The sequence below is a fragment of the Mustela lutreola genome, chromosome 1 (assembly GCF_030435805.1).
Source record: "Mustela lutreola isolate mMusLut2 chromosome 1, mMusLut2.pri, whole genome shotgun sequence".
Lineage (NCBI taxonomy): Eukaryota > Metazoa > Chordata > Mammalia > Carnivora > Mustelidae > Mustela > Mustela lutreola.
Genome location: NC_081290.1, coordinates 278,006,063 through 278,020,758, shown reverse-complemented (window position 1 = coordinate 278,020,758; position 14,696 = coordinate 278,006,063). Strand labels below are relative to the sequence as shown.

Sequence of the window (14,696 nt, the reverse complement as noted above, 5' to 3'; positions counted from 1 at the left end):
TTTTGTACATTCATTTTCTGAGCTCCTCTGACGCGATGGAGAAGGCCAGCCTGAAGTGTCTGGGCCCCTCCCCTCGGGAGAAATGCAGGCTTCAGTTTCCTTGTTTGCCAAGCTCATTGCCACTCTTACACCTACTTAAAATTTTGGAAAACTTTATTGATGTCTCATCGATGGCATCTCCTCTCCTTTTCTCCTATTCCTTGTGGGTATTTCTATTTTGAATAATTCTTTAACTATTGTGTCAGTGGTGTTTCAAGAGGGAGTGAAAATAATCCCATGAATCCTGCCCTTCACTGGCACGGAGACTCACCTAAATGTCAGGAGGGTTATTATGCACATTCCTAACGATTATTCATTTAATCCCCACCACAGTCTGGTGAGGGTATTTTTATCCCATATTTTACCTAGTTATAGATGGAAACACTGAGCCTCAGGGAGGTAACATAATTTTCTTAAAGTGATACAGCTAGAAAGTCGAAGAGTTGGCACCAAAACTCAGGTCCCATTTCTGCAAGTTCTATGTTGTTTCTACATCATCACAACTGCCCCCAGACAGAGACTCAGTTCTTCTTCTGCAGCTGGTTCCCTTTACTTTACTTTACTTTCGTGGTGCCGCCGTGCTCCGCTCTTGTTTGGCAATAGACCCAGAAACGGTGGCGCTGACATAATCCACTAGTGAAGTGCTTTGCAGTAATTTGCTTGTTCATGGAAGCCTATTAAATGCTTTTCACAAATCATTAGGAATTTCATTTCTAGATTGTGCTTTAGTTAAGCAGGATTTTTTAATTGCGATTTAATCTAAATCATATTGAAGTGTGTCCTGGTAAATTTATATTTTATTGGTAGCCACAGAAGTGGGAGAGTCAGTTGAATAGAACAGTCAGCAAGTACTTACTGCCCACAGACGAGCGTGCTGAGGAGGTCTCCTGTGAGCAGAGCCATAGAATAACAGGCGTGTTTCAAGATGAGATGTGAGTTAGATACAAAAGAAAAGTATCCCATCCATAGGATGACCAGAAAGCACCATAAAGGGAGCTAATACTCACTGTTCTTGACTTTGGCCTCCTCTAACGACACAAGTCTCTTACGACTTTACATCCTCACCAGGCCACACTTAAAGCATTTATTGAGACACGTGACAAAAGAAGGCCATTTGTTTACCAGAAGCTCCTCCTACATTATATTTTTGTTTTTGTCCTTTGCTTTCTGTAAGTGGGTCTCCTGCCATATGGCTGGCTTGTTAATTGGGTGGCATCCGGCCTCACCCCAGGTCACATAGTCACACATGGAGTTTCTATAATGAGAGCTTAACTACTGAACCTTCTGGGAAATTAAATTCATCTGCATTTTTGTTTCAGTTCAGAAAATTCCTCTTGAAGGCTCAAGTTTCTAAGCATTTCAGGCCTTAGCATCCTCCCCTAGGGACCAGGCCTTCAGTGCCCATGTCTTTCCTTTGAAATTGTTCATTATCCAGGCCATGCAGGTGCTCCCTAATTTCCCCTGTGGCTGGGAACCACCCCAGAGCGTAAACACCCCCCCCCCTCTCTCTGTGGCACTTTTAATTGTTAGTGTTTCTTATCTGTTCTCCAGAGATAATTGGCCCCAGAGAGAGCCTCCAGGAAAGTTACTGCTGAAACTTTCTCCGTTTATTGGATCACTAAATGCAGGGACATCACAGCAAGTTCGGCTGATTGCTTTTGATTCCTCTCCTGAGACTCACCCTAGTTGAAACAGAGGCTGTTCCTTCCCTGCTGTGTTATTCTGGAGACCAGCTACCCTGCAAATGCCTAGATGAGGGTCATTCTCAGGTCATTTGGCGTGTCTTAGAATTTTCTCAAGTAACACCTACTTACAGGCAAGTTCAGTTTTATGTCACTTGCTTTATGGAGCGTACATGCAAATTTGGGGACCCCACCCCCGATCTACTGAATCAGAAGCTCTGGGGGTGGGGCCCAAGCGATCTGCATATTGACTAGCTCTCCAGGTGCCTGCGGGATACACACTGAATTTGAGAACTACCGGGCCACACAAAAACAAGGAAGATGGTTGTAGGTGCTGGTTTGTTCTTCTGAAGTGGTAGGCCTTCCTGCATTCTGTTGTCTTTGATCAGACTCTAGACGTTCTTTGATAGAGTGGAAAAAGTAAAGTGAGTTCTTCTATGTCCAGGGGCTTTAACAGAACATAGGACAGCTTATAAAATTACTAGTTTCTTAGATGCATAGGCTCAGAAGTCTATTCAGTTGTCTGTTCTTCAAAGACAGCATAGTTGAACAAAGCAAGGGATATCCAAAAGTGACCAGAGAGAACAGAAAAAGTGTGGTTGCCTGATTTGGGTCCCAAACCCCAGGCTGCTCTTACTGCCTTTTTGGATCTGGCTACTACTATCAAAATGGGCTCCTAGAAGTGTGTTTCCACAGTGGGCTGCTTTCCAGTCCACTTGGCTTACATGCTCTTTCGGTTCGAGTACAGGCAGAGCTCTCATATTTACAAAGCTTTTGGGCTCAGCTGATACTATCAGTCCTCACAGAGAGGTCACCACTAGCGTATATTTAAATTAAGGGTATGACTTTGAAGTTAGGCTTTGAAGTTAGGCCTAGACTTGAACATCAGGTCCCCTGTTGACTAGTTTGTTATATGTAATTTCTCTGAGCCTCCCTTTTCTCCTTTGTGAGATGGGAGCATTGCTGTGAAGAATTCAATTTCAATTTAGTACCACAGGTAGAGCCCTCATTTGGAACCGCTACAAAGCACGTGCTATGTAAATGGGATTGCTGGTGGTCATCTTCACATTAGACGGGCTCTCCTGACAGATGCTAAGGAGAGTTCCTTACAGAAGAGGGCACCTGTTTACACAGGTGTTATAGTTAGTCCTGGAGGGGCTCTAAACCACAGCATACTTCTGGAGCCTCTGATGGTCTCAGTTGTGCAGTTGTAACATTGTTGACATGTCTGCTCATTCAGTAAATATTTATTGAGCAACTACTATCTGTGTGTCTAAGTACTGTTCTAGGTACAAGGGATACGGCAACAAAAGACAGAGTTTCTGCCCTCATGGTGCATATATTCTAGTTGAGAGAGACCGATAATCATCAGAACTAGCCAGCTAATTAACTCACTCACTCTATGCTTATAATTCACTTACAACTTACCCACCATTTTAGGAGAAGGAGTGATAGGGTGCTGTTTGAGACAGGGTAGGTGGGTCTGTTGTTCTGTTGAACACGCCCCTTCATGAGGTGGAGGACCAAACTGTCTGGGAATCTTAGAGAAGTGCTTCTCAAGGCAGAGGGCACGTATTACTTAAATAGGTGCTTGAAGATGAACTATTTTATTATATTTTTCTTTTTTAAATGTAAAGATGATTAAAAAACCTTGTGGAAACCTTCACTTAAAATCTATTACCCTTGTTAACAAATATAACATAAAAAAAGTTTCCCTAGTAATATTTTTCTACATTTGGTATTTATGCAAAATACCATAATTAGTTAGGTGTACCTAAAAGTCCTTTTCATCACTTAAGAATTTCCTCATGTGACTTTATAATTTTATAATAATAATTTTAATAATATCAATTATTCCATTAGGGCTTTATGTAAACAAATTATAAAAAGTATGTGCTTAAAAGCTTTATTTATAGTTCCAAATATTATAAACAACTGTGTTCATAATAGTATATTTAGATTACTTCTTGTGTGTTAGTAGCACTGCAGTGATTATCTTTAAACATAATATTTTCTTTCAATTATTTGTATGGGTTAATTCCCAGGAGAAAGATATTTATATCTTTTTTTAAAAATTCTTGATAAACATTACCAAATGATTTTCCAAAAGAATACTAACATTTAACTTTGTCACTGGGAATATATAAATATGTGAATCACTCCCATATATTTTCCGGTATTAGGTAGACTTATTTAACACTATTTTTACTACTTAGCTAAAATTAGAAATTGAACCTCCTAATTAGCAAAAATTAGAACTTTACTTTTTTCTTTTGAGTTTCATGATTTACTCATGTTGAACATATTACAGCTAAAAGTGTTTCATCTTATTTGTCTCTTTATGAGGACAACTTATTTTATTTGTTTATTTTTAAAGATTTTATTTATTTATTTGAACAAGAGAGATCACAAGCTGGGGAAGAGGCAGAGGGAGAAGCAAACTCCCTGTTGATTAGGGAGCCCGATGTAGAGACTTGATCCAGGACCCTGGAATCATAACCCGGATCCAAGGCCGATACTTAACCAACTGAGCCACCCAGGGGCGCCAGGATGACTTATTTTAAAGGGTTTTAAAAGAGTAATCCCTTGGGTTTCTCATCCTTCTTTATCTGGGCATAGGATGTATAAGACTTAAGACAGGGTTTTAACATGAGCCCAACTGTGAAAATATCCAGTATTAAAGAGAAAGCCTTATACAATAACAAATTGATTATTTTTTTAAATTATGGAAATGGCTTCCTGCCTGGTTCACCAACTATCTGTTTTACCAAACTAATTTCCTCTAACCTCCACTCACCTGTCTACCCCTTTTTCTTGCTGGAATATTTAAAAGCAAATCAAAGAAATCTTAGGTCACCATTAAATACTTCAACATGCGTCATCTTTGATTAATCAAGACTTTTTTTTAAACATAACTACTTTCACACCTAGTGAAACTATTAATTCCTCATTATCATACAAAACCCACATCTAAACTTCTCAAATTTCTGAAACTACATCGTTTACTTGGTTTGTTTGAATCTGTTGGGTCGAGGCAAAACGTATGCCTTGCATTTGGCCATTTTATCTCTCAAAATTTAAAAATCCTATAATGATCCTCTCTTCCCCATTTTTTTTTTAAAGATTTTATTTATTTATTTGACAGAGAGAGATCACAAGTAGGCAGAGAGGCAGGCAGAGAGAGAGAGAGAGAGGAGGAAGCAGGCTCCCTGCTGAGTAGAGAGCCTGATGCGGGACTCGATCCCAGGACCCTGAGATCATGACCTGAGCCGAAGGCAGCGGCTTAACCCACTGAGCCACCCAGGCACCCGCTAAAATACCATTAATTTGTTAAGAAACTGGAACCTATGTCTGATAACATGTTCCATATTCTTGATTTGACGGTGGCTGCTTCCTCATGATGTTTGACGTACTTGCTTTATCAGCCCATCCACAATTTTTCTGAGATACAATCGGCAGATAGGTTTGTCCCTTGTCTTGCTTTTGCTTATGGTGCTTTCGGTCATGCACAAGTCATTCATATATATTTTTAATGGAGCAAAATTTATTGATTTTTAACTTGCTTTTGAAACTTGAGCCATGTGTACTACAGTTTTCTCATTCCCAGGTTCACGAGGAACCCACTCATTTTTGACTCAAGCCTTTGTGTGGTTTGAATCGTTACACATAGAATCTTGTATCCATTTAGAAATTATTATTTCATAGCACTTTCTTTTTAAAGATTAAGGCCTTTTCTCCAGGTGCTGTTTTAGGTACTAGAGTTATAACATGACAAGACCAACAGTATCTAGTTTCAGAGCTAATGCTCCAGTGCAGGAAGACAGACCACAAAGATGGTTTCAGATGAGGGTAAATGCTAGAAAGATGATTTTAGAAAAGATGAAGTGACAGATATGGGCTGATAAGAGGTGCTTCTGATAGGATGAAATTTGAACCAATTTCTGAATGGTAAGGTAAGATTAGCCACACCAAAGCCTGGGGCAGAGCTGTGTGCACGCCAGTGTGATACTTAGTGCAGAGATGTTGAGCAGAAATAGACCCTAACATGAAAGGCTGGGTATGAGCCAGGCCCAGCACGAATGCACCTGTCCCCCATTATCTCCTGTATTTATTTATTTATTTATTATTTCTCATGTACTTCTTATAATGAGCTGCTGAGGTTGGTCTTGAACATGAGGACACTGAGTTCGGGAGAATTGAAATCATTGGCCTCTTCTCAGCCTCCAGCTTGGCGGAAGGTGTCACCCTGCACCACGAGCTGTTGATTTTACCTTTTCAGGCTTTCACGAGAAGGACAAGAAGCCATATTGCAAGAAGGATTTCTTAGCCATGTTCTCACCCAAGTGTGGTGGCTGCAACCGCCCAGTGTTGGAAAACTACCTCTCAGCCATGGACACCGTCTGGCACCCGGAATGCTTTGTGTGTGGGGTCTGTACACTCACCTCTCTTTTGGACTTAGGCAAAGTCAAGGGTCTTCCTTTCTGAGGGGCAGAACAGCAACTGGAAAGAAGGTTCACAGCTTGGGGGGAGGAATTGATGCGGTCCTGGTAAAAGAGGCTGTAGGCATTTGCTCATCTCTTTTGCAAGTGGGTGATATTCTCGCCTCCACTGGTCGGGTAGCTGGCAGGAAGTTCAAGGCTGCAAGTTTTACTTTGCTGATATTCTACTCTTGACATCTGCATTCCTTTTCTTTCCCTTCACCTTGTCCCCCAGGACTGCTTCAGCAGTTTCTCTTCCGGCTCCTTCTTTGAACTGGACGGACGTCCGTATTGTGAGCTCCATTACCATCAGCGCCGGGGAACACTCTGCCACGGGTGCGGGCAGCCCATCACCGGCCGCTGCATCAGTGCCATGGGCCACAAGTTCCATCCCGAGCACTTCGTCTGTGCCTTCTGCCTGACACAGCTGTCAAAGGGCATCTTCAGGGAGCAGGATGACAAGACCTATTGTCAGCCCTGCTTCACGAAACTCTTCCCACTGTAATCCCAGCTGAACCCACAGTCTCCGTAGATCCTCTACAAAATTTAAACCAGGAGAGGAAGGAGTATACTTTGTTGTTACTGCTCTTCAGCTCAGTGGGCATATAGGGAAAGTAAAGGTGATGAACTTCTAGTTGTTACGTGCCTAGGCTTGTAGTCTTAGGTTTTACATTTCTAGTCTTATTTTTTTTCCTTAATCAAGTATCTGGATTTAGATCTAGGTCCTCCTTCTAGAACCTCTGCAGCTGCGTCTTCCACATGTGCACATTCATTCCACCACCAGTTTTCTCAGATTTCTCCCATTTTCACTCCTGCCTTGGCCCTCGTCACTGGGCCTTTTCACGCCTCCCTCATTCCGCCTTGACTCACTTTCTCATGACCAATGCATTATCCTCACCTCAGGAGTCCTGAGGCCCCTCTGAAGCCCTCTGCATCTCTCTTCAGTGTACTTCTTCTCTATTTCAAGAGGAAGTAGATTTTAACTGGACTACTTCGAGTACTGACATCATTGATAAGTAAAACCGCTTTTAGTTTTAACATCTTACTGTTGTGTTTGAAGATAAACTGCTTCCTGTGTTATATACTCAATACTCTGTGCCATTAAATCCTTATCCTATCTCTTGTTTACTTCCATACAATAGGCACTTTCTCTTAACCAAAAGAAATTGAATGGAGGGACTCCTGTTTACTAACTTTTCTCTTAGTTTGGGCTCATAACATTCATCTTATTTTATTTTTTGCACTGACATGATTGAATCATCTTAAAAGGTGGCAAAGCCCCTTAAAATTGTTTTCATCACTTTGTTTACCCAAAGTGAAAAATCAGATCTCTGCTAGACACTTGAAAATTCATATTTGTATGCATTTCTATAAACTCATTAAATTGTGTATATTAAGTCATTTTTTGTTTACCAATTATATCTCAATAAAGCTGTTTTTTTTAAAAACACATTTTTCTCAACTTCATAATTATCTCAAAAAGACATACAAGTGGCTGTTTCATCTCTAGTGAAAGTTGCTATAAAGGATCATCTGATAATTTCCAGTGTGGCTTAGGAAATCTAAGCCCCAAGAAAATCCCCATTTAATTATTTGTTCCTCTGCAACACATCGTAAGTATATTTGTAGAAAAGCTTGTTAGTTATTGACGAGTCTGCCTTTCTAATGTCCTATCTCAAGTAAGCTTCAGAAGGAATCCTGGTTCCTCAAAAGAGGTATCGATAAGATCTGTACTATGCCTTCCTTACCATGGTCTTAAAATAGTTGTGCGATTATTTATTAAAAAAAAAAAAAAAAAAAACAGAGTTTAAGGTACTGAGGAAAATCCTTTACCAGAGTTATTTAAAAAAATAGGACCAATTTAATGTCTTTAGACTGGTATGGGAACAGGCTCCTTAGAGAATGATACTTGTTAAACTTGGTCACATCTTTCTTCTCCATGGGGTCATATCATAAGGGGGTTATGAGAATTAGAAGGAAGTAACAGTTAGCAGAAACTTCAACATATCCAAGCTACGTGGGAGTTTCACGCACGGAGCCATCGGGCCTCTTGCCCTCTTCGGTTGAGACCAGACCAAGCAGAGTATTCGTTCTTCCAAACATCCTCCTAACAGTAGCTGCGCTCTGGAATGTCACGTGCAGATACCGACAAGACCGTGTTCACGGCTGCTTTGGCGCTTTGGCAACGTATGCTCGAGGTTTTAACCCTTAAGGAAGAATGTTCAGGTGCTAACACTTTTCTTTCTTAAGGATTGGCTATTTCGAGATATTGGTAGAATCTATATATTTAAGAAGTCAGAGAAAAGGCAGTGCTGACCAGGTACAACTAAGAAGTGACTTTTTCGCCTTACGATGAATGTAAGTGGTATTATTTGCTCAAGAAGAGATGCTGCATTCAGGGCGTTTTAGCAGCTAGGAAACCATTCACAAGAAGTTTTCCTTGGGAAACAAAAAACAAACAAAAAAACAAAAACGTTTGTTACACAAACTTGTTGTCTACCTGTTCACTCTTGGTTCTGAGTAACTTCTAGCTTTGAAAAAGGAATGCGGCTTTTCTACCAGCGAGCACTAGATATCTGTACCTATATCTATATCCACATATATGGGTCTCTCAAAGAGAAACTTCTCAATTCATGTGGCCAGTTATTCTTTGAGATAAGGATAGAGTCCTTCAAGGTGAAGGACAACAATTATTTTTCCTTACAAGTTGCAGCAGTACTTCTGTGGTGGTCGGCTGGCTACCCTCCGCATGCCATCTCTGTCATGACCAGTAGAGGGAGGAAGAGCCCTTTTCTCCAGCTTTGCAAGCGCAGGTCCTGAGATTTATCCTCTCTCGAAAGTAGCTTAGGTCATTACTCACCATTAGTTTTTACTGAGAGATTGGATTATGCAGCTTGGCTTAAGACACACCAGACCATTCCTAGAGTTATGGGCAGGGTTAAGTTCCTGAAAACACAAGGGCTGTGTGGAGGAGGTGTGAATACTTTAAAAATCTGGGTACAGGTGGGGAGGCGGTAAAGACTCTCAAATTTGCAGGACTATATATTCAAAAGCAAAAACCTTAAAGCATTTCTGAGTTTCAAAGTAATACAGAAGGTAAGCAAACAGATATTTCTAGTGCCCCGAGGGAACCTGTCAGAACTTAACAGAAGTCCGAAACAGGAGAGCCAGGAATGATGGTATGAAGACTGGGGGACAGAAGCCCAGGCCTTCTCTGGCACCCTCGAGACACAGCATCAGGAAGCATCAAAAGCAGCCTCAGTCTTGGAATCCAAAGAGGGAGCTCTTCTGGCTGAAATAAAGATGAGAAGGAGGGACAACTTTCTTTCGGGGCAGTTGTCTTGGGCATGAGAAGGTGTCTACTAAGGGCAGTGGTGGCAGCCACTCATACATGGCACTGAGAAAAGGGACCACCTACCTCCTACATACTGTGGAGGCTGTGTTACCAGGCAGAACTCACCATCAGGGCAGCACATGAGAACCAAGAGCTCAAAGGAGAAGTGGAAATCTACTGGGATCCACTGCATGAGACAGAGAGAAGTCTCAGATAAGAGCTAGGGCTTGAGTTGTGCTTGTTACAAATTTATAACTTTGCCAGGAGGTAGCAATGTCTCAAATTTATTCTGTAAGAAAGGAGACACTTTATGTAAGAGCTTTCTCCTTCTTAGATATGGTAAACACATGGTACCTAAATTAATTTTCTGTGGGAAGATATGTCCTAACTGCATTTAGGTTCACAGATCATGGATTCTGGACAATTGAATAGACCTACTGGCATCCTGCTGAGCGATTCTTCTTACCTCCTATTTTGAATATCACCACATCTCACCAAATACTGTATCTTACTAGCAGGAACATTTTGGCCTGGGATAACTACTGTAATTCCACTGAGACAATATCTCAGGTCACAGGTACGGATGGAGCAACTTCTATAGCTCAGTGTGAGCAGACCAGGAAATCAAAGAGGACTTCACTTCCTTTGAACCCAACTTAAAGTATGTCAACTCAAGTTAATTAAACCTAAGTTATGTCCTGTGACTGGACATAATCGAGGATGTGAAATTGAATGGGAGTACCACAGGCTCCCATCTTCGGCCTAGGTGGTTGGGTGGGGTTGTCCATCCCTTAGCTTCTGGGATGGACACACTCTCAGGCCTGACCAGTAAGTGTGCTTTGTTCTTCTGGACCAAGGTGATTAGATCAACAGTAGACATGTGACCCAAACAAACAAATCTAACTAGATTTCTCCCAGGACCTTTGCTGGGTTTATTGGGAAAGAGCTATTCTCATTTGGTTGAGATTCCAGCAGTGACCATAATAAAATCCTATTGCTGCTGACATATATCTCTTTAGTGACATATAGGGAGTTTACCTGAGAGAAGCCAACATTGAGGAAAGAATTGCTGAGTCATGAAGATGTCATAACTTGGGGCACCTACATAGCTCAGTTGGTTGAGTGTTGGGCTCCAGATTTGGGCTCAGGTCACAATCTCAGGATTGTAAAGTCAAGCCCCAAGTCAGACTCCACGCTCAGTGGGGAGCCTGCTTGGGATTCTCTCTCTCCCCTTCCCTCCCTGCCCCTGTTCTCTCTCTCAAATAAATAGTAAATCTCAAAAAAGGAAAAGGTCATGTCTTCTTTTTCTTGAGCCACTCAATCCTACCATATCAACCCCTTAGCCACAGACTAGGAAGTTATGTGAGCAAATAAGTCCTCTTTTTTGCTTAAACTGATTTGAGTTGGAATACTGTGACCAAAGAACTGTGTAATCAGGTTAGACATATTCTCTCCTTTATAGACATAGAGTCTTGTGAAAGAATGGATCAATGAATGAAGAAACCCAACAGTGGTAGGGTATGTACATTGCATGTCACCGTGCAAAACTACTAGACAAGCATCGCATCTTCTCAATGCTTTTTACATGAGAGCACAAGGAAACACTTCGCATTTTAAGTCTGAGGCACCCTGTGGATAGCTGTATATGGAAAATACAAACTTCTTGTTCCTGTCCAAGTGGTTAGTAAAGCTGAGTAATGCGTATCAGCATCTCTAAGAGGAAGGAGGGAGAAGAGGGTGCTGTCATTCTCTATGCAAAAATGTGTTGGAAATGATGTTAAATGTGCTGCTTTATCTACTGCTCATCCATAGAAAACTACCATAGCTTTAATGTTATTGTAAGGCTGTGTATTTATCAGGAAAAGAGTTTTAGAAAAATCTTGATATTTTACTTGCAAATTAAAAAAAAAAAAAGAAAATTCAGAAAATTTTAAGAGAATTGGATTTACCTTTATCTTGAAACTTGGTACTTGACAAAAATTAGGTTTACAAGAGTTTGAGGAAGAGAAAAAAGACATTTACAGTGATTCTGAGAGGAGATCTTAGGACACTTTTCAGTGCTTCGGAAGTTGAGGGTGACGATTTTCATTATGTTCAATGACACTTGGAAAACATGACTTTCCCTCTCCAAGTGCTCTTGCCTTTTCAGACATGAGTCAAAGAAATATTGGAGGCTCACAAGTAAAGTGGGGAGCTTAGAAGGAGAGACATTTTCTAAAATAATTTGAAAAATTTGAACGGCAGGGAAAGTGGGAGGGAAGAAAATTATAGGATATGTAAGGGAACTTGTGAGTTAGGCAAGGTGAAATTTCCAGAGCTTTCAGCAAAGGAAGAAACATGGCTAAGATAAAGGTGACATATAACACACTCTCTGTGAGGTGGAGAAAGTCAGGGGGTGTGGGGGGAGTGGGTTGTCTGTCACTCACTTCATCTATACAAACTGCCAGGGGAAGCTATTACTTATTCTGGAGTGTCTCTGAGTTTGGGTTTTCTAGAAGTGGACCCTAAGGGTAGGATTTGTGTGTAATAGTCTACTGAGGTGGGGTGGGGGATCTCTGGATATATAGGTAGGAGAGAGGGGAAAATGAGACAGCAAGAAGAAGCAGCCCAGGTCAGTGTGCACTGATGAACAGGCTACTGCTGTGTGCAAGAAGATGGAGCTCAGGATTCTTGAGGCTCTCTGGAATTTATTGTAGGACCCATGGGATGTCAACCAGGGCCACTACCCCACCTCTGCATCCTCTAGCCTGCCCCACTTTGTAAGCCAGACATGTTTCTGTGGCCAAAGAAAGCCCCTCCTCTAAGTCACAGGTGCTTGAAACCTTTCCAAGAACATCAGTGTGCACCAAGCAGCCAGTGCCAACTGATATGGGGTGGGGGTCTGGGGTGGGAGTGGGGGACTCACAGCGTCTGTTGGGGAAGTTACGAAGGGGTGAGCATATGAGCAAATACTCATCAGATAGTTTCCCAATCACTGATAATCATAATACTTTAAAACAATACTTTTGTTTACAAAGCTTTAAAATGCTCCCAGCTCTGTAAAGCTTAATGAATTTCATCTAGTGTAGCAAATGGTAGAGAGGATTGAGGAGAGGGGGCAAGAATTATGATTTCCAATTTACCTATGGAGAAGATGATCAATTATGTAAATAGGCCCAAATCACTCAATTTTAGTGATAACACTAGAACCGGGCCAAAGTGTGCCTCATCTTTGCCTAGGACACTGGCTCTTAGGCTGAGGCTCTGCATCAAAGCTGGTCTCAGAAACATGGCCTGGGCAGTATATTTTCAGGAGACAAGTGAGGGCACCAGGGCAGGAAAGTGAGCCACTGCTGCCACTTTTTGGTTATAGTATCAAGAAGAGTAGCTTTGGCATCAAACAAATCAAAGTTCCAATGTTGAGTCTTCCACTTAGCAATGTGCGTTAACCTTGGTTAAGCCACTTATCTTCTCCAAATCTGTTTCATAATAGGCTAAATGTGAGGAATAATTCCTCCCACGTGGGTTTGCTGTGAGGATTAACCAAGATAATAAGTGGAAAAAGGGGCTTTGTAAACCACCCCAAACCATACATAAAAGGCATCGACAAAAGAGTCCAAGAGCTACGTGAAGTCACCATCACTTCCATCTCTGGCATTGCCATGGAGACTGAAACCATGGCAGGCTTTTCGTTGTTTCTGTATGATTTTAGAAATCTTTTTTAAGGCTCAGGATGAAAGCTGATAGAATTGAAAGTGCTGGGAGATTAGAAGAGCTTGAATTTGAGCCCATAATCTTCCTTTGCAGCAACATATTGACAAAGCAACGCTCACAAGTGAGTGATTTCCATGGTGCAGGAAATCCATCCCGTTAGCGACTTGCCACAGACAGAAAACAGTGAACCTGGGTTAAGGAAACAGCCACAGGGAGGAAGTTTGGGAACCTACCAGTTTTATGATTTTCACCGCCTGTCAGTGGCTTAATCATAATTCAAGGGAAATACCCAGGAAAATCCTTATCATCATTACTTGTATCAGTCTCCTGGGGCTACCGTGACAAAACACCAGATGAGGTGGCTTAAACAATAGAAATGTGTTTTCTCACAGTTCTGGATGTGGAAAGCCCAAGATCAAGGGGTTAGTAGGTTTGGTTTCTCCCAAGGACACTTTCTCACTGTGTCCTCACATGGCCTTTTTGCTTTGTGCTTCCCTAGTATCCCTTCCTCTTCTTGTAAGGACACCAATGTTATTGGATCAGCTCTCCACCCTCTGACTTCATTTAACCTTAGTGACCTCTTTAAAGACACCTTCTCCAAACATGGACACATTGGGGATTACGGCTTTAACACAGGAATTTTGTGGGGACATAACTCAGCCCAAAACATGACTTCGAAGAACACAGTGGCAAAGATACAATTCTACATGCTTTCTGATGACCAGATAGGTGGTGTCACTCTGTTAACTAATCCTAAACTCACCAATGGGCAAATTTTGTTCTTTTTTTTTTTTTTTTTAAAGAGACACTTTATTCTATCCACAGGTGATAAAAATCCCAGAGCCACCCACAGGCAGGTGAATACAGACTTGCTAAATATTTAATACTATCAAGCTTCTGTGACTAGAACGTGGTTTTGAGGCCGGTGATCACAGGTCTGTCTTGATAAGGGCAGGATCTTGCCTAGCGTGAAACGCCACCATTTCTGTGTTCACTTCCAGAAGCTTCCGTTCACTCAATGAACACAATTTTTTCACTCTGCTTCTTTTTAGGTTGCATGCAAATCTGTTCAGATTTTCATTGCTTCATCCACTACTTATTCCTTTAACAGATGCAGTTCCCATCTTATTTTCTCACTTTCTGCTCGGAGGGATGAAAATTCATTCTTCTCCAAAAGAAGTGCTCCCTTTTCCCCATGAGCACCCTGAGAGGTTGTTTGCCAAAGAGTGATCTTGGCTGCATCTTGGTGACCAATCTTTGAAATGATATTCCTGTTGGCCTCTGTGGTCTTGACCAACGTACATACAGGATATAATGATTTCTGCTTGTTGTGTGGTAATCCCGTTTTCTTTGAGTCAACACAAGGAGTCATGGTTCGCTGAGGATGACCTTGGGATGTGGGTCTTGCCTTCGGGTGTGGGTTTCCATCCAGCTCTGCTGCTCACTCATTCTGTTACCTCCTGTGGCATC

At 41.6% G+C, this 14,696-nt stretch overlaps 1 protein-coding gene across 3 annotated transcripts in view; it reads left to right on the top strand.

Moving 5' to 3' along the window:
- Positions 1 to 7,649, top strand: part of LPXN (leupaxin) — a 37,213-nt gene extending 29,564 nt beyond the window's left edge. For 2 of the 3 annotated variants that reach the window (XM_059143009.1, XM_059143010.1), the window contains exons 10-11: positions 6,001 to 6,149; positions 6,435 to 7,649. In XM_059143009.1, the coding sequence (XP_058998992.1) occupies positions 6,001 to 6,149; positions 6,435 to 6,704 (419 nt within the window). In that variant the 3' untranslated portion in view covers positions 6,705 to 7,649. Of the gene's footprint in view, positions 1 to 1,590; positions 3,560 to 6,000; positions 6,150 to 6,434 lie in introns of those variants that run through there. The other variant, XM_059143016.1, reaches the window with a different exon arrangement.
- Positions 7,650 to 14,696: the final 7,047 nt, after the last annotated feature.